The sequence below is a fragment of the Aphelocoma coerulescens genome, chromosome 21, assembly GCF_041296385.1.
Source record: "Aphelocoma coerulescens isolate FSJ_1873_10779 chromosome 21, UR_Acoe_1.0, whole genome shotgun sequence".
NCBI lineage: Eukaryota > Metazoa > Chordata > Aves > Passeriformes > Corvidae > Aphelocoma > Aphelocoma coerulescens.
In genome coordinates this window covers 705,021-730,820 of record NC_091034.1, presented here as the reverse complement: position 1 = coordinate 730,820, position 25,800 = coordinate 705,021, and the positions used below count along the sequence as shown (strand labels likewise).

At 54.5% G+C, this 25,800-nt stretch overlaps 1 protein-coding gene across 2 annotated transcripts; it reads right to left on the bottom strand.

The window, feature by feature from the left end:
• Positions 1-414: 414 nt before the first annotated feature.
• On the bottom strand, positions 415-25,800 carry PLEKHM2 (pleckstrin homology and RUN domain containing M2). Of its 2 annotated transcripts, XM_069034786.1 has the most exons (20): positions 25,691-25,800; positions 15,094-15,200; positions 14,833-14,942; positions 13,507-13,606; positions 12,932-13,019; positions 12,267-12,453; positions 9,977-10,036; positions 7,460-7,694; positions 5,645-6,397; positions 5,312-5,381; positions 5,141-5,231; positions 4,793-4,857; positions 4,376-4,464; positions 3,671-3,803; positions 3,400-3,590; positions 3,048-3,113; positions 2,427-2,586; positions 2,037-2,216; positions 1,837-1,953; positions 415-1,498 (listed from the first exon to the last, which is right to left on the bottom strand). In XM_069034786.1, exons 1-20 carry the CDS (start codon positions 25,748-25,750, stop codon positions 1,361-1,363), a joined length of 3,000 nt encoding a protein of 999 aa, XP_068890887.1. In that variant the 5' UTR covers positions 25,751-25,800; the 3' UTR covers positions 415-1,360. The 2 variants fall into 2 exon arrangements, with proteins under 2 accessions (XP_068890887.1, XP_068890888.1); XM_069034787.1 differs by lacking the exon at positions 9,977-10,036.

Genomic DNA, 25,800 nt, shown 5'->3' with positions numbered 1-25,800 from the left:
CCCATGCCAGTGGCTATCCCAGTCCCGACAGCCCCCGAACACCCTCGTTTTGATGTCAGAAGTCAAGGAGGGTTTATGAGGACAGTGGGTGGCGCTGGGGGCTGGCCCCATGGCTGTTTCTTTCCTGTCTGGACTGGATCTCCCAGATCCAGGGGACTGGGAATAACTCCTGTCTCCAGAGAGGAACAAGGACAAAGTATCAAGACTCTGTGTCCTGATGGGTAATTCCTACGAACCTGTCCCACCGCAGGGTTAACGCTGCTGCGGTTGAGGGAGGAGATGGGAGGTGCACGTTCTCCCTCTTTTCACCCAAATATCCCCTTCTCCCCGCCCGAGCCATTCCCCAGGCTCCGAAGTGACGGCAGGAGGAGGAGCAGCAGCCACTGGTGGCAGAATCTGGCGTAGGGCCAAGGCTGAGTTACCAAGGTCTGTTTATTTGGGGAGGGGGAAAGGAAGCAGATGTATGTACATATACATTCAGTCACGTACGTTTCCTCCCAGAAAAAGGCCCCGTGAACGTATATTACATGAGAAGGTCTCTAGGTTATTATTATTATTATTAATATTATTTAAAAGCTGGGGTTGTGCCCCAAAGTGCTCGTTGTGGAGCGCAAGTGGCGAAGGGTCCTTGCTGGCCTCAGGTGCAGTGAGTCGAGGAGATGGGGACGTGTTTGGTGGCAGCCACGTGACAATGTCCCTCACGACACCTGAAGAACGTGGAACTCCATCTCTTCTCCCCCCGTGCACAGGGCCAGCATCCAAACCACAAACCGGCTGCTGAGATCTCCTAAAACCATCTTTAAAGCCAAAGATTTGGCCCCATTCCTTCTTCCTTAGCCTCAAAGCTCCGGGACAGGCTGAGAGGGGTTCAGTGGTGTCCGGAGGCCCCGGGCGAGCTCTCCAGGAGAAGGAGGCAGAGCGGTGCTGTCCTTGGTGATTGTATGAGCAACAAAACATGCACGGTAGCGATTGAGTTTTCCCACCTCGCCCCTCCACGCCCCGACCCTGTTCGAAAATGAACAAGTCCTCAGTCCTGCTCCCCACCACAATGGGGATACTCGTCCCAGCCCACCCCGCTCCCACCCTCACCCTCACTACTACTGGGATATTTCTCTGTGAAAGGCAAATTATTTGCCCCGTGGCAGCTGGACGAGGAGGAAGGCGCAGGTGGTGAAGCGTCTGGCTGCTCCCCAAACCACGCCGGGTGTCCCCGGCTCGGCGGAGAGCGCGGGGTCCATGCTGCAGGCACAGCCCTGGTGGGGACCAAGCAATGGCAGGAGGGTTTGGGGTGCCAGTTGGCCAGATACAGGCCCTGATCCCCAAAAATGGGCCCCCGTGAGCTGTCCTCCCCTGGCCAGGGTCAACACCAGGGGTCCCGCTCGGCCCGTCCCCGGCAGAGGCTGTCACTGCGCTGCCACGCGCTGTTGATGAGGCTCTGGGCGTCCTCACATTTCTTCTTCACAGCAGCATCCAGAATGGCCTTGTGCTGGAGATCGACCTGAAACACGGGTGTGGGGCATCAGGACAGGAACAGACAACGGTCCCTTCTCCCTCTCGCTGTAAAACCACCTCAAATCCACATGGGAAAGGCGCCTGCGTCATGAATATGGTGACAGCAGGGCTGACCCAGGTTCGTCCCACTCCCCTCGCCAGCACTGGATGCTCATGGCTTGTCTTGCCACGCTCTAAATCCCACATCCTGTGGTTATATGGACCCAGAGGAACCCCGTGGCTCTCCTGCCCCTTGTGGGAAAGCTGGGTTCACCCTACAGGGACAAATTCACCCCTCTGCCCTCCCTCATGCGATGAGGGTGTGAGGCAGCCCCACATGCTCACTTGGTAGATGTTCCTCCACGCGACGTTCAGCGCTGACAGGAACCTCTCCAGTTCTGTAGTGCAACTAAAATAGAGGACCCAGGGGGGCAGGAACTCCTTGCTGTCCTGAGCAAACTCCTAAACACCAAGAGAGAGGCCAGGTGTCAGCACTGGGTGCTCACCCAGCCCCAGGTCAGCAGGTCCCAAAGCCCTGCACTCACCAGGATACAGTACTCCTTGCCGGCCTCTGTGGAGACAGCGGTGATGTCCGTCAGCTCCGCGGTGCCCAGCGAGCGGAAGAAGCTGGTCTGACAGTCCTCGTGGCACGTGAAAACCTTCTCATCCGTCAGCACCAGGCAGCAGGGAACGCACGGCGTCGGGGCAACACCCTGGGGGATCACCTGTGTGGGGCAGGGAAGGGAGGGTGAAACCTGGCATGATGGAGCCCCATCTCCATGGGGTCCCCTGTGGGGAAGGAAACCCTCCTGGCTCAGGATAAAGCTGCCTCCTCCATCCTGCCAGACATTCCTGCTCCCTTCGGCAGCGCCAAAGGGGCTCTGGGCAAAGGAGGGGGTCAAAGCACCCACGCTTGGGGCCTGTCCCCGGCTCACCCCTTTGGAGACAGCCTGGCAGAAGTACTGCATCCAGTCTGCCATGTCCTCCTCGTTCTCGGCGCTCAGCTCCAGGGAGGGCCGGTCTGTCAGGATCACCTGGAAGGAGTGGGGCCGGTCGGTGGTGTTGGAGCGCCGGCATCCCCCGCACTGCTCGCCGCTGGGAGAGAGGGGGAGGAGGGAGATGAGCGGGATGGAGGGGCCAGCATGAGCCTGAAAACAGCCTCCAACTGCCCTCCCTGGGCAGCACCTCACCCCTCTTCCCAACACCCATTTCCCATCTGTGACATCCCCTGGGATTGCTCCGAGGACCATCTCCAGGCTCTGCACATTGCAGGAGAGCTGGAGGTGAGCAGAGTGGGTCTCCCAGCATGGCTCTTAGAGGGATGTGTCACCCTTCAGAGGCTGAGGCCCCATCCAAGGAAGGAAGTGAGCCCATTTCCAGTGGCATGCACTGGAGCCAAAGCAAACAGGCACCTGCCTCCAGGCAGGAGCAGCCAGGATTCCTGCAGCATGGACCAGGTCATGATCCAGCTCAAAAGCCCTCCCTGGACATCCCAAGTAGCTCCTGCTCCCCAGATCCCCACTGAGTCTGGGTGCTGTGTCCTACCAGCCACTTACCCCATGTTGATGGAGAGCAGAGGGGTGACGTCCGTGCGATCTGGGTACTGGTACAAGATCCCGTTGCTGCCGTTTGGGAAGATCAGAGGGGGTAACTGCAGTCAGCTCAGCTCTGGTGCCCTGCCTTTGGTCCCACAGCCACCCCTGCCCTGCCCTCCACCCACACAGCCCTGTGGGGTCACATTCTTGCTGCTGGGCACCCACAACCAGTGGCTTTAGCCACCAAACCAGTGGCTTGGCCCGTCTAAGTGCCAAGATGAGTCCTCTCCACCTCCCACACAGCTCCCGGGCAGCAGACTGCTCCCAGCACCTTCTCCCAGCAGCCCCATCTGACCACAGCCCCCGTGCCCACCTGAGCACCACGAAGCAGGGCTTCCACTGCTCCTTGCCCAGGTAGGAGGTCCCCGCCTTGTAGTGCAGGATGCCGTCCTTGGTGACGGCGTTTTCCGCTGAGGAGCAGCTGCTGCTGGCGGGTCCCAGCGCCTCGTCCATGGGGTCTTCCCAGTGAACGAGGCCGTAGAAACGCACAACCACGTTGCAGGCCTGTGAGAACCAGGAGGAGTCAAGGGAAGCTCCCGCGAGCCTTCGTCGCCCGCAGTGATGGTGGCGATACCCAAACTCACCTCACACTTGGACTCCTGCGCCACAAACTTGGCAAGTGCCAGTTTCTCCATGGTGGCATCTGTGAGGATACTGGGATATGGGGGCTCCCGGCACCCTTTGATCATGGCTGACTTCAAGGAGACCAGGAAGAACCTGAGAGGAAGGCAGAGATTTCTGACAAGGCCGGGGCAAACAGCCCCTTATCTCTCTCATACACTCTGGTGCCCAAGGGGCTCCCCTTAACTGTGGGCCTCTGGTCTTCCAAAGAATCGCAAAATCAACCTACAGACCAAAGGTGATGGGAGGTTGCAAAGTCTGAACTCCAGAAAGGAGATGGGTGACACTGGGAGGTGGACACTCATCCCAGAACAGATCCCAGTTATGACCTGATGGTCACCTCCCTGAGGTGACAGCACACACAGGGACCTGGGGACATGCCTTGGAACTGAAGAGTTCGTCCCTACTCATCCCGAGTGGCACAAAGGACACGTGGTCTGCATTGCCCAGAGCTCCAAGGCTCAGACTGAGGCATGGGGTGACTGTTTATCCAGGGAAGATACTTAGGTTGTATCCATGCCTGAGGCATTTCCAGCTGTCTGGTGGCATCAAACCAACCCCCAAACCTCCCACTGGTGGCAGGACTGTCATAAAGGGCTGTCTCCAGAGTCTCCCACATTCCCCAAGTCCAAGAATTCCAGAGTTTCATGCTCCGGTTCCCCACTCACTCGGTGAGAGCCACGTCAGCTGTGTCGAGCAGGAATTGCTTCCTCCGGTTGGTGCACACCAGGGTCACTGTCTGCTGATCCAGCCCCACCTGTGCCACACAGGAATGGTTAGGGAAGCCAGGCACAGGATGAGGGGCAACAGAGCAGGGATGACTGGGCTTCTGGCCCAGGGAGAGGGTTAGCGGTCACTCTGCTGCCCATGCAAAGATGTGAGCAAGGCGGGCACCCACAGAGGTGGCATTGGAAGGGGCATCACTTCAACTCTCCCAGTCTCAAAGGTTCACTGCCCAGAACACTCCCCATGGACACAAACACACCCCACTGTGATGCTCCTGGCACCTTCATCCTCGGACAGGCGAGACCTGACTCCCAACTCGCCTCTGGCTGCCCCCGGCCACCCACCCCGGCCGGGCTCACCGAGATGTAATCCAGCTCATTGTAGGACACGGCCTCCTCCACCATGTACGGCTTCTCCGCTGCCCCTGGCACAGACACAGAGAGCCACGTGAAGGGGGGCACAGGACCCCCTTTGCAGCAGCAGCGATGGACCTGCAAACCGAGCCATGTCCCAGGCAGCACGGAGCCACGGGACACGTGTCCCAGGGCTCCTCAGGGGACAAGTCAATCGGAGCTCCCTACGGTAACCAGGGGACACAAGGGAACTGGCAGTGAAGGCAGCGAGCTGTGGTGGCCTAATCCATGGATAAGCCACAGATGGAGCCCCTCTCCCTGCCGCTGAGCCCAGGGGCTGTCAGGGTGACACACCTTTCCTGATGAGGTACACATAGCAATCCGTCAGCAGGACGTAGATCAGCTGCAGGTTCCCTTCCATGTGCCCCGTGCTCATTCGGATCATCTGCGTGGAAAGAAAAGAGCTCTCAGCCCTGGGCTGATGCAGGCACAGAGATGGTCCTTCGATCGATGGACATCCCTTACCCTGAACAACTGCTCCTCGTTCTCCCGAAAGACATGGATCATCAGCAGGAGGAGATGGTTGTTATCCACCCTGTGGAGAGAGACAGCAGAGGATGGACATGGTTGTGAGGCTGGGTGAGTCCAGGAAGGGCAATCCCCTTCCTTGTTGAACATGCCCATGATTTGGGCACTTGTTAGCTCCCCAAGACCTTTTCTTCCTGACCCTTTGTGCCTCCTCTTCATCCTGGAGAAGGATGGGCTTTGCCCCCAAACCAAGGACAAAGGGGAAAGGCGTCAACTTGAGCTCAAGATTGTTTGGAAGATGGTCTCCCTGCTGAGCAAACCCATCCTCACCTGAACTCGGAGGGATGGGTCAGCTCCGAGGGGCTGCCCTGCCCTTCCTCCACCCCAGAGTCCTCAGCACTGCTCGGGGAAGGGCTGGGCTGCTCCTTCTTGGGCTCACAGAGAGCCGGCGGGTTGGTGGTTTCTGTCTGGCTTGTCTGAGGTTCATCACTTGTCCTTTCAGGCTCCTCTACTGCCCCAACTGCTTCTCCCTCTCTGCTTTCTTCTTCTTCAGGAGCCTCAGGGCTACCAGAAACATGTGGCGGTTGGCCAGGCCCTGGAGGGTCATGGTGGCCACCACCTGGTGCAGCAGCGTTTGGACTCTCAACGGTAAATCGGTAGAAGTCCATGGGGGCTGAAATCCCCTCGCTAAAGTCGCCAGAGGACGATCCATCTGGGGTCTCCCCTGGCGTGCCGGTCCGAAAGGGCTGCCCGGGGGGCTCCAGGGCGGCGGTCCAGCCCCCGGGGTCCAGCTGCCCGTTGAGCCTGTCCATGACCTTGCTCAGGGGCTGCCCCACGCTCTCCATGGACGTGTCCTTCATCTCGGGGATGCGCAGGGCCAGCGGGCCGAGGGCAGCGCGCTCCCCGCCCTCCTCCGGCCCACCCGGGGCAGCGGGGCCCTCGTCCCTCGGCGGCTCCTCCCTGTCACTGAACCCGTTGACGCCGCTGTCCCCACTGGCCTCGAGCGCTGCGGGTGCTGGGCTGTTCACTGCCTCCTCAGGCTTCACCTTCTTCTTCTTGCCTGTCTTCTTCTTCTTGGCTAACCTGTGAGAGAGAAGAACGTCACTCACCGTGCTTGTTTAGACTCTGAAATACGCAGAGGGTCCAACCCTTTCCCAACGACATTCCTTTGCAGTTTTCCCTATTGCAGAGAAATCCTTCTATCGAGAACCTTGCTCAGTGTGCAGCTGTATAGAGCCCCCATCTCTGTGCTGCTTTTCAGGAGACACAAGGTATGGACACTTTTTCCTACCTATCTCAAAAAGAGGCATCACTGCTGACACAGCACCTTGAGCTTTCTTTCAGCTGTAAAGGGATCACAAATGGTTGTGGAGCTCAAGTGATGTGGGAGAAATCCCTGGTTGAGATCAAGAAGCTGGGAAGGGAGGACGTCTCTAGAAGTGGGAATGCCGTGTCCCCGCCTGCCAGAAGAGGGAGATGCAGGCTGGAGCACACCGGGATGTGCTGAGGAAGTGTTCGGCACCCACGGCACCCAAACTGCTGCCAGGTCACCCCTGCTCGGGAAGTGAGCCCAGTGCTCCCCTTCCCTGTGCCTGCCATGTGGGATGATGTGCAAAACCCAGCTCCTTTGCTCCTTCCCCGGGAAAACTGGGCACGAGAACAAAGCACAGCCCTGCTGGGCGGGTTTGGGGTGTCCCCATCACTGGGTGTGAGCAGACAGAGCCTTGAGCTCTTTGTCTGGATTGAGGGCTGGGAGGGATCCCTGGGGATCTCCTCTGCAGGAGTCTTATGCCCAAACACCGGCCAGGAGCTCTGCAGAGGCATCTCTTGTGACAGGTTTGGCCACAGCTCATTGACAAAAGAGGAGGAGGGACGTGATGGGAGAGAAGATTCAAGCCCAGAGCTGCTGCAAAGCTGCCACCAGCTGGAGAGAGCTCCACATAAAAGCTCATGGATTACTCTGAGGCCTCTGACACACACATTGGCAGGGAAAGGGGGTGATGTGGAGTCAGCACGAGGGACCCAAGCCCAGCCCCACAGGGCTGAATAAAGGCTGCAGCACAAACATTGTCCTTGCTGGGATAGAAGAGGTGGCACATCCTCAACATCTACCACCCCTTCTCGGGCCAGCAGCTCTGTCCCTACCTGATGACCTCCAGCTCCGTGCAGCTCTCAGACTGGTCTGTTCCTTCGGGGGTGGCCTCTGCCTTGTCCCGGGAGGCCGCGTGCACCGGCGTGGTGTCAGCAGAGGACGGCGCCTCGGCCCTGTCCTCGTTGAAGGGGTTGTGGCGCTGCGTGGGGCTCCTCAGCGCGGCCCTGCTGCCGTTGGCCTCCGAGGCGGTGGAGCGCGGGCAGCTGAGCGTGTCCGTCAGGTCTCCGTCTGCAGGGACGAGGCGGGAAGAGCGGATCAGCACCAGCTCGGGCTCCTGCATGGAGCCAGATCAAGCCAAGCTGGGGACTCGGGGCACCGTGTGGGCACCCTCCTGGCGAGGAGGGATGGGGAGGCCAGCATGAGACCCAGCACCCCCCTGCAGGTCAGAGAATGCCTGAACACAAGAGCTCGGTCACCCAGGAGCCGGCAGCCGGATTGAGGAGCAGAGGCAGTGTCTGTGGGAAGAGTTTGAGGGGTCTCGGGGCCGTTGTTCCTGAGCAAGATGACAGCGAGCAACGAGGCTGCTGCTTCTCCCCTGCCTTAGGGCCGTGGGAAGGGCCTTGCTCGGCGTGAAGGGCAGACACGGAGCCAGCCCATGGAACAGTGATCCTGACCGAGCTGGCTGCCCTCCTCTGCTCACACGAGACACTCCATGGGGCTGGAGTGTGCTGGAGGGAGAACACAGCACTCATGGGGGTCCGAGGACAGCAGGTGGCACAGATGGGGCGGAGCACGAACAGCTGGGCCCATGTTAGTCTTCAGAGGGAAAAAAAGCAGCGGAGAAGGGCTGCAAGAGTCATGCTGGGACTATTATTATCCATTATCCAACCAAAATCATGGTTAAAGGAAGGTTATCCATGCCCTTTTCTTCTCCAGCACCATTCCTGGCCTGGTGGAAGGTGTCCCTGCCCATGACAAGGGATTGGAATGAAATGATCTTTAAGGTCCCTTCCAACCCAAACCATTCCATGGTTCTATGATTCCTTTCCACAGCCAGCTAAAAAGACCCTTGGGAAGAGAAGCACAGCCCTGGCAGACTGATTTGGGCTGTAGGATTTGAGGTGGAGAATGAAACCTCTTGTAAAACTCTAATCCAGGCAGTTTGTGCTGGATGATTCCAAAATGCCACTTTGTTCCCACTGAAAAACCTGCCCTGGAGCAGGGAGGGTGTCAGCTCTACCAGGGAAGTCAATCGGGTTTTAATACCTGCATTAAAGGGAAATTCATGGAATTGCTTAGGTTGGAAAGATCCTCCAAGATAATCGAGTCCAACCATAAATAAAACAAAACAAAACAAAACATTTAAAAGCTGTTTCAGCTCTGGGCTCCCAGGCTGCACCACCAAATCCACATCACTTCTTTGGCCTAAATCCTGCTGGTTCTGGTGAGACAAAACAATCTTTGTCCAAAATACAGAATTTCATCCCAAAATGCATTTGCTGAAAATGGGGAACAGCACAACCTTCTTAACCTCTGCTCTGTCCCCACAGCGAGGAATCCATCTGTGAGCTGACCTGGCAGGGGGTTCTGATGACAATTTCCCTGTGGCTGAGGAAACTCAGCCTGGAGCAGTGCTGGATCCCAGCAGCACCACCCTGCACATGGGAGCTGTGTGTGCCTCAAATCCAGAGGGATCTGCCCCCAGCACCCCTCAGCTTCTCCCAGTCTCCACCCAACACCCACACTGGAGCTGTTGGCTGCACCTTGGGTTTGGAAATGTGGTTTGTACCCTCCAGGGACAGGTTAAACCACCTCTGTGACATCCCTGTGCGTGGGGAAAGAAAGAAGATAAGAGGGAGCGCGTTAGAGCCCAAGTACAAGCCACATGGAATTCAGGCAGATTTGCCCAAATATTCCCCAAATATTCAGGTGGTACCATCAGGCTCCATCCAGCTTTGAGCTGTAAAGGATGGAGTGTGGGTGTGTTTCCTCTGGGGGTGAAGCACACAGGGTCCTGCTCCAGTGGCACAAAGAGAACGTCCACAGGGGCTGCATGTGGAGGAAGAACAAATTCCTTTAAGCTGGGCACGTGCTCTTGGCCATAAAGGCCACAGGTAGCTGGTAAGTGGGTTTAAAAAGTGGTAAAATCAATAAAAATAACAAATGTAGTGACCCAAAACTGAGCATGGCCATGTGCTGGATGTTGTGGCTTCACGGGAGAAGCTTTGCCTCAGGACAGGATGATCCAGGGAAAACAAAACCTCCCAAATTAATCCCTGCAAAATGCCCAAAATTAAAGGCAGCATAATTAGTTCAGCTGTTTTCCAGGGCTTTCAGGAAACCAATGATGGTGGATCAGTTTCTCAATCAGCACCCTGTGTGCTTTACCCCACAGAGGAAATCTATGGCATGAGGGCAGCTGGCACATCCCACATTTTGGGCCTGTACAGAATTCCATCAGGACAGGATAGTTGGTTGTTACAGAAACAAACATGGGAACATGCAGCAAGCTCAGGGGGCAGCAATGCAGAGAGAAAACCAAAATGCTGTAAGAGATGAGCGTGTCCCACCTTCCCAGTCTCTGCTGGGCATGGTCTGCATTGCTGGAAAGACATCTCCAAAATCATAATCTACAAAAATGAGGGATAAAACTCAGGATTAGAAATACAAGTAGTGGGGAGGGAAGTGGGGAGAGGGGAGAGTGTGAAGGGGATTTGGGGAGGGAGATGGGAATGGGGAGAAACAAAACAATCGTCCACTGGTATTTGAAACACATGAGAAAATAGGGAATGTGGATGTGAATGGAAACCAGCTGCACTGATGGGTGTTCCTTCTGGAACAACAGTGTTACAGGAGCTACAAAGGGACCAGGGAAGGGTGAAGGCCCCATTATTCAAACTTCTGGGAAGCTAAACCAGATAAACAGTGTCACCTAGGGCTTGATCCTCTCTGGGAAGCAATTTAGTCTCTCTGTGCCTCCGTTTCCCCACTTCACACTTACCTCCCATAGATAACTGTGATGTTTGACTCATGAATGTTTGCAAAGCCAGGGATCTGATTAAAGGGAAAATCTTGTCCTCTGATCCTACAATCCCCAGTTCCACCTACACTCTCAGGGTAGAGACATGCTCCTGTTGAAGTGATGAGCAGGGTAATAGTCACAGGGAGAAGTTAAACTCCTCCACACCAGAGGAGCAGCAGCAATTCCTGCCCTCCTGGATCCTGGTCCAGCATTCCTACATCAGCACCAAACCCCTCTGTGCATGGGGAAACTGAGACACACAGCACAGCCATTGCCTGGACACATGGAATAGGCTGAGATGATGCCAGACACAAAATCCATCTCCAGAATCTCCTGGATCTCTACTCCAAATCCCTCTTCTCTTGAGCATTAAGCACCCATTCACCAGACAGGCTGGAGAATGCAGCCAAACCCAAGGGACACCCAGTGATAGGGACAGGCAGGAGATGTCTGACACCAAGACATGCTCTGCTGAGGGAGGAGCAGGAATACAGACCCAGGGATGCAGCAGAACAGCTGCTTATGCCAACCCTCTGGGGACAGAGAACCTTATTCCTTTGATTTTTATTTCTAGGCTCCTCCTGCTGTCTCAGCTTCCTGGGATGCTGGAGATTTGGCATGAGCAAGTCCCTGAAATCAAACCCTTTCCTGAGTGCAGATGTGGGTGAGCCCAAACCAGTGCTGTGCTTCCAAGCCCTTTGTTAAAACAACTCTAATGCCCATCCCAGGCTGTTCCTTCTCAGCATCTTTAATACCTGAGGTCCTGTCTTGCACATCAAGGCCAACTGGCGACCCTTGTCTTGAGGGAACCCATCTGTGTGTGGGCTCAGTCCCAAATTCCCTGCATCCAGCTAACAGTTCATTCCATTCCAGTTCTATTCCAGAACCCCCTTTGCTCAAACTGACATAAAACCCAGGATTTTGGATTAGGAACAGCATCAGCAGAGCTGCTGCTTCCTGTGAACATGGTGGGTGCAGGACAGGAGCTCCCTGCTCTGGCTGCAGTGGGTTCATGGGGCACAAGGTACGTGTCTGCCTAGGTCACCAGGAACAACATCCAGCCTCTGTGAAGGGATAAGGGGGTGAGTAGGACAATTTATCAGCCTGCTCAAGATGTATAAACAGGAAAAACCAGCACCTCTGAGACCACTGGCTGTCTGTCTCCCAGACTGCAGACACAGAGAAGACTCTAGAAACTACTCCCCACCAGGTCCAGCACACGTGGGTCTCTGGACTGCAAAACAAGCACTTAAAAACCTCCCCTGCAGCCCTGTGTCCCTGCTGACCTGGAAGCCACATTCAGATACAGGCACAGCCTTCACTCTGCGGGAAGATTCCTCCAGTTCTTGCTAGAACCCCCAAGACAGGAATGGGGCCTGGGAAAGTCCTTCTCTCCCAGTCAGAGGCACAGAATCATCACAGAATGGTTTGGGTTGGAAGGGACCTTCAAATTCACCTAATTCCACCCCCTGCCATGGGCAGGGACACCTTCCACTATCCCAGGGTGCTCCAAGCCCTGTCCAACCTGGCCTTGGACACTTCCAGGGATGGGGCAGCCACAGATCCTCTGGGCACCCTGTGCCAGGGCCCCACCACCCTCCCAGGGGGGAATTTCTTCCTAATATCCCATCTAAATTTCCCATCTTTAATTTAAAACTCTTTTAGTTTAAATCCATTTCCCCTTGTCCTGTCTCCCAAGGATGTAAGACAGGAGAGACTCCCGGTCTGGCTGTTGGGTCTCTTGCTTTGGTCTCTTCCAGTCTAAAATTTGCTGCCTTATCTGAAGGGAATGTGTGAACAACACAGCCCTGCCCACACCATCCCCAAAACCCACTGACCCTCGCTGGATGGAGCAATGGCACTGTCGTCCCATTCCAGGTTGGTGGAGGTGACAGAGTTGAAGGAGTTGAGGGAGAGGCTGTCGGAGCCATGCACGGAGCTGGGCAGGCGCTCCTCGAAGTCCAGCAGGTACTGAGGCTTGTAGTAATCCGGCATGTACGGGGCCAGATCCAGGTACGGAGCATCCTGCAGGGCAGGGAGCGTGGCGTGAGTCAAGCTCCAGTCACTGTTACTGGCACAGCTGGGGGGAAATGCCACCCCACCAAAACAGTGGGACTGTCCCTTGAATGTCCCCTCTCAGTGCCCATTTCAGAGGAAACCCAGCAGTTTCACCGAGGGTTATCCAGTGGATTTGTGTTTCCTGGAGGGATGCCAGGGTTTCGTGCCACACTTGCAGAACTCAACTCCTTTATCCCCACCAATCTGCCCTGCAGCTGCCTTGTTCCTCCTCCAAACAGTGAAGAACTGAGCAACAGGAATAAATCCCATTCTTGGATCCCCAAAGACCTAAAAGTCTTTCCCAAAAGCATCAGCATCACATTTTCAGCTGAAGGTCAACAGGAAGGTCCACCCTGGACCAAGTCCTGGAACCAGTCCCACCGTGGACTTTCCCTGCTCCGCATTCCCGCTCTCCCAGAGCCGGGAGAACATATCCAACACTCACCAGGTCCAGGTCAAAGCGGATGAACTCCAGCCCAGACACCAGCGTTAAGAACAAGGTCAGATGATCGTGACTGCAGACCAGGGCGTTCCTGCCACAGGGAGGAACAAAAGAGCTTTACAGATGTGGGAAAGAGGAGAAGCAGCTACAAGGGCCCTTCTGTTTCTTTGGAGGTGTCTGAGCTGCCATAGATCGACCCCAGAGCTGGCAGCCCATTCCTTGCCTCCACAGGCAGCCACTACGTGCTGTCCCCAAACTGAGCTACAGCCACATTTCCAGGTGTCCAGCAGAGCCAGGTGCCTGAACAGGAGCTCAGCAGCTCCTTGGAAACCATGGAAAAATATAAAGGGGACTGCAGAGTAAAAGCAGGAACTAGGAGAAATGCTTGCAGGGCCTCACAGAGATAAGAGGACAGTGTGCCCACATCTGGGATCTTTAAATCAACCAGGTAAACCCCACAAGGAATTTCAAAATCAAACCCTGATCAGCTGCTTGTCCTCCACTGGCAAATTCAGGCTGGCTTCTGACAAGGAGGGATGTCAAACAGTGCCCAAAGGAGAAGGAGCTGGGATACTCACTTGACATAATACTTGTGCAGCAGGCTGAGGTTCTCCTGGAACAGCCTCAAGTAGCTCTCCAAGGAATTTTCGTTGAGGGCAAGGTACAGCCAGGCCCGGCCTGGAAACAGAGCAGCAGAGAGATTTATCTGGAAATACATGAGAAGTGAAACAAGCCTAGAAATAATAATGAATTCGTTAAAACCCCTCAGATCATTCATTTGTATCATTTGAGAGGGGCAACTGTGGGGGAAATCTGGAGGGGGGGGGAAATGCCAGTGAGGGATTCATGATTTGGAGTAAAATGGTGAGAGACAGGTGAAGAAGTAGCCACACAACTGTGTACCTCCAGCAAGATGGGAGCCCTGCCAGAAATGCTGGGAGAGCTGGAGGGAGAATTGCTGTGAATCACCCCAGGTGAGATTTGACACAAATTCTGGTGCAGAGAGAGGTGACAGTGGAGTCTGTGCTCAGCTCTGCTCTCACCAGTACAGGCCCAGGACATGATGGGTGTTTGGATAAGCAGGCACAGAGGATCTGGGCACCATCCTGTGTCAAAAGCGGCCTCGATGGTCCCAAACATCTGCTATGGACAACTGGGAGCAGGGAAAATGCAGAATCATGCACATGACAGCCACAGCAAGATGTGGGGTGAGAGGGAATGCTCCCATCTGCCAGGAGCCCTTCCTGAGGGCACGGCCCCACAGAGCTCCCATCTGCCAGGAACCCTTCCCGAGGGCATGGCCCCACAGGGCTTCCATCAACCACAAACCCTTTCCAAGAGCATGACCCCACAGAGCTCCCATCTGCCAGAAATCCTTCCCAAGGCCACAGCCCTGCAGGATTCCCATCCTTCCCAAGTGCTACCCTATGCCAGGAACTCTTCCTGAGGGCATGGCCCCACCGGACTCCCATCTGTCTGGAACCTTTCCTGAGGGCACAGCCCCTTGGGTTTCAGGGCAGCAGAAGCTGGGCTACACCTCAGCACCTGACCCTGAGGCATGGTGACATTATTTCTAGAGACCTCACGTGGTCACAGCAGGACTCCCACCTCCTTGGCACAGGCTGCCCAGGGAAGTGGTGGAATCACCATCCCTGGGTATGTTGAAACTACACGTGGATGTGGCACTTGGGGACGTGGTTTAGTGGTGGACATGGCAGGGCTGGGTTAATGGTAGGACTTGATGATCTTAGAGATCCTTCCCACCTTTAATGATTCTGCGATTCCTTTGCCGGCAACCTGGATTCCAACAGCTCCCTCAATCCACCAGCAGCCCCAACTCCTCAGCACAACCTGGACCTCCCCAGGTGTCCCCAAGCCCAGAGCTGGGGACACTGAATACTCACTGCGTCCCAGGTTGGTAGCCACGTGCTGCAGCACTTCGATCTGTTTGATGGCTTCCCGGCGCGTGAAGTGAACGACCAGCACCCAGTACCCTGAGGAAAGATCTTGCAGTCTGGAGGAAGAAAAATCCCAGGGAAAAATTAAGCAAAAGCTTCATTATCTCCACCCCAATCCCTGCCTAGATGCTTTCCCCATGCTGAGGCTCCACACCAGGCTTTTTCCATGGGGAACAGCAGCATTCCAGAGGTGGGCTCCAGGCTCACCCATACAGCAGAGCGTGGTCCAGGTGCTCACAGAGCCGCTGCAGGACCTTGTCGTGGTTTCTGATGGCCGGTGTCTCATCTTCACAGGCAGCAAAGTAGCTCTGCAGCTGCAAAAAGAAGAGATGGGATGGCTGGAATGCCCTTCTCCAGCCCACGAGGAGCAGGTGGAGCTGCCAAAACGCTCCTATCCAGCATTAAACAGTTTTTTGTGATCTCTCAGCTTGCAAAACCCTGACACAGGTTTTACTTACAGGGCATAGCTGTTGGTTTTGAGAGGACCCTAAAGGCAGTAACTACAGGGAGAACCTTGCCCAGCGTCCCCACATCTCACAGCCCAGCAGTGCTGTGGTGGGTGAACAATCAACTTCTTGTTGGTGAACAGCCTCTTCCCTGCCAGCCAACACTACCAGCGGGGTCTGGTGGTTCCTCTGCAGCCACCACAAAATGGTTCAGAGCAGAAATAAACCCAGCTCTGCTCTGTTTCCGGCTCTGACATGGATGAGGCCTCTCCTTGGTTTTGCCAGAAATCCCCTTGTACCCAAATCCTATATCCCTTCCCAGCTGACCCACCGGCCTCCTCCTGCCCCCGGAGCTTACGGATCTATTTAGGTCCTGTCTCACACATTCTCGGCATCCAGGCAGGGAGATTACTTTCCCAGGATGTAATCTCAGCTGGATAGGCCATGGCTGTTTGCTGGCAACAAGCAAGAACAGCTCAGCTGAGCCACAACAATATTATAGACAATATGTGTGTTATTTTAGTGACCTGACACGTTTTTCCCAAACCTCACTAGATGATAGACGTGTAAAACTTGACATTATTGTGCTTGTCAAGTCTGACCTGTCCCCCAAAACAGGTTTCTCCTCCAGAATTTTTACTAGAGAAGGTCCTTTAGAAAAATCATCCAGACTTGACGTAAAGTTATCCAGGGGTCAGAGAACACCTCACAGCCCCTGGGAACTGATCCCAGCAACACTCTTAAGAATATAAACATATCAAGCTCCAACACCCTCCTGGTCTGAAGACCTTGAATCCCTCTGGAGCTCTTAGGTAAGATGGGGAGCCAGGCATGTTCCTGCATGGAGCTGGTCCCAGCCCTTATGTGGGAACAAACTGCTGAGCCTGGAGCATTGCAGCCAGAGTTCCCTTGTCCGATGGCACAGCCCTGCTCTGCCTGTCCCTGTCCCGTCTGTTCCGCAGGTGAATCCCCTGGGGAAGCAGATCCACAACAAGGTGGTGTTTGCAGAGGCACCTGTGGGTGCTCCGGAGATCCACAGGGGTTTTCACAACACCCAGGTGAGACCTGGAGCATTTCAGATCAGCAGCTCCTATCCATTTTTGGGGGGAAGCTGTTCCAGAAGATTCCCGCTATTCATAGGCAGCCCACACTGAAACAGAGAGGAAAATGCCCTAAAATCCCACTATTTAAGAAAAATTTCAGGAGGTACTTGCAGCCAGTGTTTGAAGCTGCAGCAAGGACACCAGAGGAAGAAAGAAAATCCTAATTTAGAGCCATATCCCTCAGGTGATGGATAGATGGAGTCATGGGGATGATCTCCAAAAGCTGGAGCTCACTAAAATATCCCATTTTTGGGAAAATTGAGGCAGAAGCAAAGGTCTCACAGGACATGAGCCAGCATTTGAAGGCAGAAATTCCCAGCTTTGTCCCAACCAGGCTGTGGGCTCTGCAGGGAGCTGGGGCACTCCTTGGAGGAGGTTTCTGCAGGCTCTGTGCTGGATTGGGGAAATGCAGCTGTGGGGGAGAGCTGGGGGGAACAAGAATAAATCAGGCCTTTCATTAGCTCACCACCAAAAAAAAGGAGACACAGCTTGGGGAGGTCAGTGTGGAGGGAACTTGGAGCCTGTCTGTGCCTCTGACTGGAGGAATTCCTCGTGACAGAGACACTCCAAGCCTGGGCAGCAAAAGAGATGAGGAAATAGAAATATTTCCTCTTTTTCCTTTCCTCCTTTCCCCCCCAAAATAGCACAGAACTTTGTCATGCTCCTTCCTGCAGCCAGTGCACAGCTCCCATCCCTCTCCATGGATTGACCTGCTCCCGTCATCCGAGGGTGCAAACTATTAGCAAATGGTGGTTGTCTGCGTCTAAAAAATGTCTTTCTCTTCCCTAGAAAAACCCAATCTTCCCCCAGGAAGGGGTTTAGGTTTTGAAGGCTTTGTTCTGTGTTACACCAAGGGTTGGTGTCCCTTTTAGCTGCTCCACAAGGAGCACTGAGCCTCCTGCTCTGCACAAACCAGCTCCCCCTGCATCCCACTTCCCAGGGAGGCTGCTGGAAAACCCAGCCCCGTGGCCATATCCAGAGCAAACCCACCCCAAAAGGCTCAACCCTGTCCCTGTGGCACATCAGGAGCCCGAGATGAGCTGGTGTGACTGTGCTGTGCTCTGAGTCACGGGGTCACACCAGCCCAGCGAGCGGCAAACGCGCGCTCAGCAGTTTGGGATTGGGATTCTGGCACTCCGAGTGACAGCCCTTTAGGAGCTGTGGGTCACAGGGAAGCTCACAAGGGCTCCCTCCCACTGAGATGTGTGCCAGCACGGCCCCATACAGCGTTGCACCCAGGGATGGTGCCATTTCCAGCATCCCTCCAAAATAAACACAGCCCAAGGCTTCCAGGGACCAGCCAAGGGCACGCACAGCTCACTGGAGCACAATTCCCAAAAGAGATCAGGGAGATGAATCCCTGCCCAGCCACCACCTGGCCAGGGAGGAAACAAGACACAGCTAGCCTTGGGATCTCCTGGGTGGAGTCATCCCTCCAGCCAGGGTGGGGAAAGATTTGCAAAAGCTGATGGGGAGGTGTTTTTGGCTTGGGAAGAAGGGTGAAGACACAGGAGGAAAGTTAGGATGAAACAGCTTTTCCAATTGGGGAACAAAGTCCAGATGCACCATTTTTCAAAGATCCAATGCCTAGCTGAAAATTTGTAGGAAGTACAACCACAAGCATCATGGGGAATGATCCCAGCACCCACCCCTCAGCATGGTGACGGCAGGAGTGATGTGACACTGCCCCGAAAAATGGCATTTTATGGAGTGTTTAAATGGAGTCTCCTGTAAATTGTTACAAAACACACATGGATAATTGAACCAGCCTCTCCTTCAGCAGTCAGACCTGTCTGGGAGGTGGTGACAAAACTTCATGAGGCATCCCCAAAGCAGTTCCCTGACACAGCTGGGCGGTGAGCCGGGCTGGAGCCAGGGAAATCAGGAAGGAGGCAAATAATTGGGTTACAAACATCACCCTGGGTTTCCTGAAGAGATGCTCTTCCCCTCGTCTCCTCTGCACCCCAAATCCAGAAGGAAGGGCTGAAGGCTGGCTCGCATCGAGGACTCGTGAGGGGCACGGCAATGCCTGGAGCCCTGACCCGGGGCTATTTATAGACATTCCTGTGGCCAAAATAAGCACTGCTGGCATGCAGAAGGCATTCCCGCCATCCACCCACCGGGACCACTCCGCACCCCAAGCAGGTCTGAGCACCAGCGCTCGTGGGACAGAACCTGCTCGGGGAGAGGGCCACAACAGCTCAGCCACGGGCTGAACACACCTGGGAGAGCCTGGAGCAGGAGGGTGTTTGTCCAACGGGAACAGAGACCTGGCTGGCACCGAGGAACACTCGCACCTCATCCCCACCGAGGAGGAGGAGGAGGATTTAATTATTTAATTGCTGTTTATCAATCACAAGTTCATTTTTCTGGCAGTGACACACCCCGCTCCACGCTGGCACGCACGAGAGAGGCTTTTCCTTGCACAATTTTATAACCTGTTAATTGCAGTGGTTCTCAATGAGGGTGAAGTTTTCCAGGCTGATCCGCAGAGCTCTTGTGTTGCAAGGGAAGCCAACAAATCATCAGGGAGGCGTTCTGGAAAGCCCATTCCCAAATCTAATCATTCTTGTGGTGGCTCCTTTGAAATCTCTCCAGTCATTCTAAAAACTTATTGGAATACTGAAATAGTCTCCTGACCTGTTCAGGGCTGGCCACAACCCAACTGAGTCCACATCTCCCCTCTGTAAATCTGCCCTGCAGATGCTTCACCAGCAGCTGTCCAACATCAATTCCATTTCACTTGTTCTGTTTGGTATTTCCCTGGCAGGGCAAACACGGCGAAAGAACAACAAACATCCCTTGCACTCCTCAGCTCCTTAACTGGGATGGGAGAGGGGAGAGGTGCTTCAAAACCCTCATTCCCACCCACAGTTCATGGACTGAGATGAGGGGTTTTCCCCAGCTGGAAAAGCTGAGCACTCTCAGGAGCAACCCTGGAGCTCCAGGGAGCACAAAAAAGGGCGACTGACCTTGTCCCAAACGACGACAGCTCAGTGCCAAGGGAAGACCCAGTGGGAAGGGCCAGGACAGACACCTCAGACCTGTCACTTTCACACCTGCTAAGGGGGTACAGACATTCAATGGCAAATGGATAAAGAGGAGGCTGAACTCCTGTACCTGGAAAACTCCTAGTTTTCCATACCATCCATAACAGCAGGCTGAATTTCATGGCAGGGGTGCTAGTCTCTCTCTTACACTTGTATGACACAAACCCCTAAAACTCCAGCTTTAGCAGGACATTTTGGAAGTCACACACACGATCTGACTCAACATTCCTTACAACAAACTTCCAAACCAGCACTGGCCTCAGGGCCCAGCTTTCCACATGGGCATCACCTGGGTCTTTGGGCTTTTTCTAGAAAAAACACACCAGGCACACTCAGAGCATCAGCACCTGGAAGGTGCCACTGGAGCAGCCTGGAAATGTGGAGAGACAGGAGCCTGACACAGGTGAAGCTGAAACCCACAGCAAAGTTGCTCCTTGCTGGAAACACTGAGCTTTGATGCATTCCCAATCCAACGCCAGCAAGGTTGTCACCTCCTGGGACACGTTAGCTCCTCAGCTCACACCCCCCCAAGGCTTTTCCAGGGCTTTCCTTCACTATTTCTAAGCAGCAAAGCTTGCAGCAGGCTGGACCCATGTGTGGCTCAGACAAGGATAGGATTTTTTCCAGTGGGAATGCTTAGGGAGCATCCTGTTCCTCTGTCAGAGGGAGCAGAGCAGGGGCCGGGCACAGAACTGGCTGCAGCGGAACAGGATCCCTGAGCTAACCGAAGGCAGATGGGAAGGTCACATGCTCAGCATAACAGAAAAAAATAGATATTATGGGGAAAAAAAACCAAGTCCAGTGGCAAACACACCAGAAGCAAGCAAGGTGCTGCTGCCCCACGGAGCTGCTGCTCCCTCACACGCTGGGTATCGCTGCTCCGAGTCCTTCCCCACCGACCACAGCCTCTGGCCCGTGGTTAATTCAGTTACACCTCTTGGACCAGCTCACCAGAAGTGGAGAAAGCTGAAATCACTCAACAGCCACCGAAATTGTGCAATCAGAGGCAGAGAGGCTCAGAGGCTTTGCTTTAGCTCCTCAGGAAAACCATGGCCAAAATTCACCCTCCAAACCTGACTGCCCTCCCAGTGAAACGCTTTGTGTTAGAGGGAGGAGAACAAGTGGGATTTTTTAATTCCCAAAATGTTATCACGGATTTGTCCACCCTCAGCTCCAGAGCTGATTTTGGGTGTTATAGAGGACAAACATCAGTTTAGGTACCTGCAGAACCCAATCCCCTTGAAATTGTGGACAACGAACCTCGGATCATCACAAGACCTGTGGTGGTCAGTGTGACTACCAGAGTGGCTCCTGGATGGCCAGGCAGGGAAGTTTCCTGATCACTGGGATGAGGCAAGAGGAATTTCTAAAGAGATAAACCTTGAAATACTCAAGCAACCTAAGCAATACACAGCTGTGATGAGAGCAGAACCACAGCACCACAGAGACCCTGGAGGCCCACCAAAACACACCTGTGGACTTGTTAAAAGCACCCGAGTGACCCTTGTGTCTTGTCTTCATGGACAACTCAGGAGCTCCATGAGATTGCTGCTACCTTCACCCACAGGTTTCTGGCAGCTGGCAAACCTGGTACACGTGGCAAAGGAACAGGCGGGACTATCCTCTTAATGTGGTCCCTGCAGCAGTGACAGATGTGGCCCAGAGAGATGGCAGAGATAAAACCCCTGTGGTCTTTGAGCCAGCGAGGTGCCCCTCAACAGGGAGCAGAGGGCAAGAGACTGTTTGGCTGTTTTCACATCTCCAGAGCTGCTGCCTCCATGTCACAGCAGTTGAGCTAAATAAATCCAGCCAGGCAGAGATGAGCACATTCCCTACGTGATTTGAGTAGGGATGCTCCACTCCAGAGCTCCCTGCTCCTCTCCAGGGCACGGGGATACTAAGCCATGCCCAAACCCACCCTCTCTCACCATGCAGGAGCAGAGGTGTCACAAGGCAGAGCTCAGCAGCACAGGAGATTTGCAAAGGCATTTCAAAGGTACAGGGCTAAAAATCCAATCCAGAGACAGGCAGCAAGGGCTCAGCACTAATTTGCTGCGAGGCCAGTGGAAACCTTCCCAAAGTCATGCAGAAACGGAGCAGAGCCAGAGCTTTTGGCAAGAACTCCTGCAATGTCAGCAAAAAACACTGCTCCACCTGATTGACATGCACCAAGGATCAGCTGCTCCAGGGTTCATGGCAACGTGTGTCCTTCAAAACCAGCAGAACAGCCTGAAAACCAGAGAGGAGTCCCAAAATCTGGGATTCTGACCTCTTTTTTGATTTTACATTCAGCTCCTGGAACTGTCAACAATAACACTGTTTAAGGACTTAGTATTTTCACCACCTAATCCCAAGTAGGAGAGCACTAAACCCCTCCCGAACCCAGGGAATGTCCAGGAAAACCCAAGAGAACACAAACCACCAGCTTCACGGACCAGGGAACCTGTAACAGCTCCTGGCTACCAGGAGATGCTTGGCCAAGGCTGGATTTGAAGTTGTTTGCATTTCTGGTGTGTTTAGAGTCCACCTGGGCAGCACCAGGAAGCTGCTCTCATCCCACTGCCACCACATACAGCAGCATCTCCCAGAAGGAAAGAAGCACTTGAGTGAACAAGGGCCTGCACACTGAGCCATAACATGCCCATCTCCAGCCTTCTGCCCCAATAAAGCCCTAAATCTTTGCAAAAAGCAAGGGTTAGGCATTAATTTGTGCAGTAATTTGAGCTGGAGCATGGCCCTCTTAGCAGGAGGGGAACTGAGTGGGAAAAGGGAAAAGAAACGGTAACAAGACAGAAGTAACACTGTCCATCTGTGCAGAAAGCATCACCCTGGGAATTAATTTACAGCTCCCAGGGGGGACACAGAGGACAAGCAGTAGATGGGAAACCAAAACCATGCTCCCAATTCCCTTGGAACTGAAGCAGGAACCCAGCTCTCCAGTGCTGAGCTTTCCCAGCCTCTCCTGAGGCCACCAAGAGCAGAAACCTCTTGACATCTCTCTGGTTGGAGAAGCCTGTTTTGCCTAAGGTAGGTGTTTTCCTCACTTTTTGCCGTGGAGGCCTGACTTTACACCTCTGACCTCACACCTCCAAAATCCATGGCAGAGCTATCACTGATCTCCCACTGGTAGCTGGTAACCACACAGAGATTCCCACAGGTTGGAATTACCCTCTGCAAGCAAGTTTGCCACTTTTCCATCCATGCTCCATCCCTCATGTCTTTCCAGGAAAATAAGAGAAATGGTCCTGTTCACTGAGGTTTGAGGGATTTGCTTGGAATCAAAGCATTTTTTTGCTGTGGATTTGTACAGAATTCACCCACTGCTTGTGCTCAAATCCCCCATCCCTAAAATCCAGCAGCACTGGTAAAAACTGAAATTACAGCCAGATACTGTCACAGCCCTGAGTGTCAAACACTGCCCCAGGGCTGTGCCGCTGCTCTTCTTCCCCATCTGAGGCTGCCAAGCACAGGGTGCTTCTCCCTAGGCAACTCCATGAAAATAGGGCATTTTTTCTCCTCTTTGGGTCTGCAGCCAAGAAAAGAAAACCCACACCATCACCACAGACACATCCAAACCCTCCATCCTACACCTGCACCGGTGGTGAGAGTAAGGAGTGAGCAACCCACACTGTGAGGAAGCTTTCGAAATCAGAGGCAGGATGCTCGGAAAGCTCCAAGCCCCATGACACAATTCCAGCGCCAAGGAGTTACTCAAGACAAGGATGAAAGAGAGCAGGATTTCCCAGCACAAAGCCACTTGCTCCCTTAACCTAGTACTTTACTCTTGCCACTCACAGGGAAAAAAAGGATCAGGGATTACAGGCTGACGTCGGAGAGGTAAGTGCTGGGAAAAATTAGCAGCTCCATAGCTATTTCCCTGAGGAAGGAGAACTGCATCCTGGGGGTAAAAAAGCAGGGTGGGATTTCACCATGGCCTGAGTTTGATTTCACTAGGATGGTAGAAATTAATCCATCACCCTGAAGTAGGTTCCTACACGTCCCTGAGTTTTGCTTTGAGCAAGAATGAAGAGACAGGATTGGAAAATCCCAAAATTTTCACTGCTGGACCAAGACAGGAGTTGGCAGGGATCGGGCAGGCCAAGGTGTGTTGGCAGAGCTGGAGCTGAAGAGTCCTCTTCAATCACAACAATAATTAAAAAACATCATGTTGATTTTTTAGCATTTCCAAACGTGATCTTCCAAGGATTTTCTGAACGCAAATAAATTATGTCCAACCAATCCTGCGTGGGAAGTTGTATTCCTTATATGTACAGGGAAACTGAGGCAGGAGCATTGCAGAGCATTGTGACAGAGCTCAGAGCAGGCTGAACATCCACTGATTTCCAGATAGATACAAGATTATCCTTAATTTTTAGAGGAAAAAAAGGCAAGAGACCATAGGTCAGGGTCATCCATGGAAGAAAAAAGTTGGGTTGGCACATTCGTCCTACGCCCCAGAAGCAGTGTCCAGCCATCCCTTTCTTAATAGCACCAGAATTCACTCGTGCTGGTCTTCATAGGACAAGTTTTCATGGATGAATCTGTGTTAGGACACACTGCAGAGCACAGGAAAACTCCTATTCCATAAGGCAGAGGAAACCCAACAACTGGAGAAACAACAGTGAGTCCAGACAGCCTTTCCCCCAAACCTGGGACAAACACAAATGAAACTCCTGTTTCCCCCCGCTCCTGAGCAGGGGTTCTTTTTCAAGGATGGTTGGAGCTCACGTGTGGGCCAAACCAAAACTTCCAGCACGTCCTTACAGTGCATTCCTTTGGCCTTCCCAAAGATTCCAGCATCCTGGTCCTCTCTGTGCCTGTCCTGGTCCCCTCTGTGCCAGCTCACAGATGTTTCCACCACCAGGATGGGCTTTAAGGAACCATCAGAGGAGAAACGAGAGGCAAGGAGAAGGTGAGAGCACACATGTTCAGAGCCCTGTTTTGAGGGCACAGAGCAGGGCATAGGAATGAACGACACATCCCCTCTGTCCATGGGGAGAATGTCCCAGGTCCTGCCCCTCTATCCCGTGCCCTGGACATGCCTGGCTGGAGGGAGAACCTCTAGAAAGATGGTTTTAGGCTGGACTCCAAATCCCTCCTGAGTAGAGCCCCCAGAAGAGGGGTCTCCCCAGTCCTGTCCTTTGAAAAGGGGAACCCTGGGTGGGAGAATCCTAGTATATCCCAACCAACTGAGACAGAGGGTCCTGGGGGTGACCCCACACCCCAGATGTGCCACCACCAGAAAGGCTGCATCCAACCTCACACCCTCAACACAGGTGGTCTCTAAGGACACCCCCAAAAGTGTCCACGTCTGGCAGAGGGGATGCTGGGTGTCCTTGACCCCACGCTCCTTTATCAGAGTTCATCAGTATCCCTGGGATGTTCCTTGGGTGTGGGGGTCCGTAGGATTGTCCCCCAACCCCACACCTCAGGCAGACACACCTCAACCCAACATCCATGGCAGTGGTGTGTGTCTGAGGGGTCCCCAGGAGTGTCCCCCAGCCCTGCACCTCTGGCAGACACAGCCCCCACATGCACCCCTGGGCAGAGGGGAGTCCCCAGGGCTGTCCTGGAGCTGTCCCCAGGCCCACAGCCCCATTCTCAGCCACAGGACAGAAAGAGGTCCCAGAGCTGTGCCCAGCACCAGCTGAGGGGGGTTCCCATGGCTGCCTACAGGCCCAGAGCCCTTGCAGAGCAGGGTCTCCTGGGCTGTCCCCAGCCCTATAACCCGGCAGAGGACGGTCCTCAGGGCTGTCCCCCAGCCCTATAACCCGGCAGAGGAGGGTCCCCAGGGCTGTCCCCCAGCCCACATCCCTTGCAGAGGACGGTCCCCAGGGCTGTCCCCCGGCCCACAGCCCTGACAGAGCCGGGTGAGGGAGCCCCAGGGGCTCTCCTAGAGCTGTCCCCAACCTCACAGCCCCGGCAGAGGGACTGTCCTCCCGGCTGTCCCCGGCACAGGGGGGTCCCCACTCCCACAAGGGGTGTCCCCAGGGACAGGGCTGTCCACAACGCCGCCACCACAGCACAGCACCGGCCTACACCCCGGACTCCAGGGCTGTCGTAGGGCTGTCCCCAACCCCGCAGCCCTGGCAGAGGGGCTCCCCAGGGCTGTCCCCAACCCCCACAGCCCAGGGGTGTCCCCAGGCCTAGTCCCCGCAGCACCGAGGGTCGGTGTCCGCAGCCCCCGCCGTGCTCCCGCTCCCACCTTCTTGACGGAGAGGGAGATGTTCTCCAGGATGCGGTCCTTCACCTCCGCCGGCTCCATGGCGCCTCCGCCCGCCGCCGCCGCCCGCCGCGCCCGCCCGGCGCAGGCCG

Coding starts and splice junctions, on each gene's coding strand:
- PLEKHM2 (XM_069034786.1), bottom strand. CDS start 25,750: ATGGAGCCGGCGGAGGTGAAGGACCGCATCCTGGAGAACATCTCCCTC. Junction 6,398..7,459: donor ACGGAGCTGGAGGTCATCAG/GTAGGGACAGAG, acceptor TCTCTCTCACAG/GTTAGCCAAGAAGAAGAAGA. Junction 3,114..3,399: donor CCCTGCTTCGTGGTGCTCAG/GTGGGCACGGGG, acceptor CCCAAACGGCAG/CAACGGGATCTTGTACCAGT.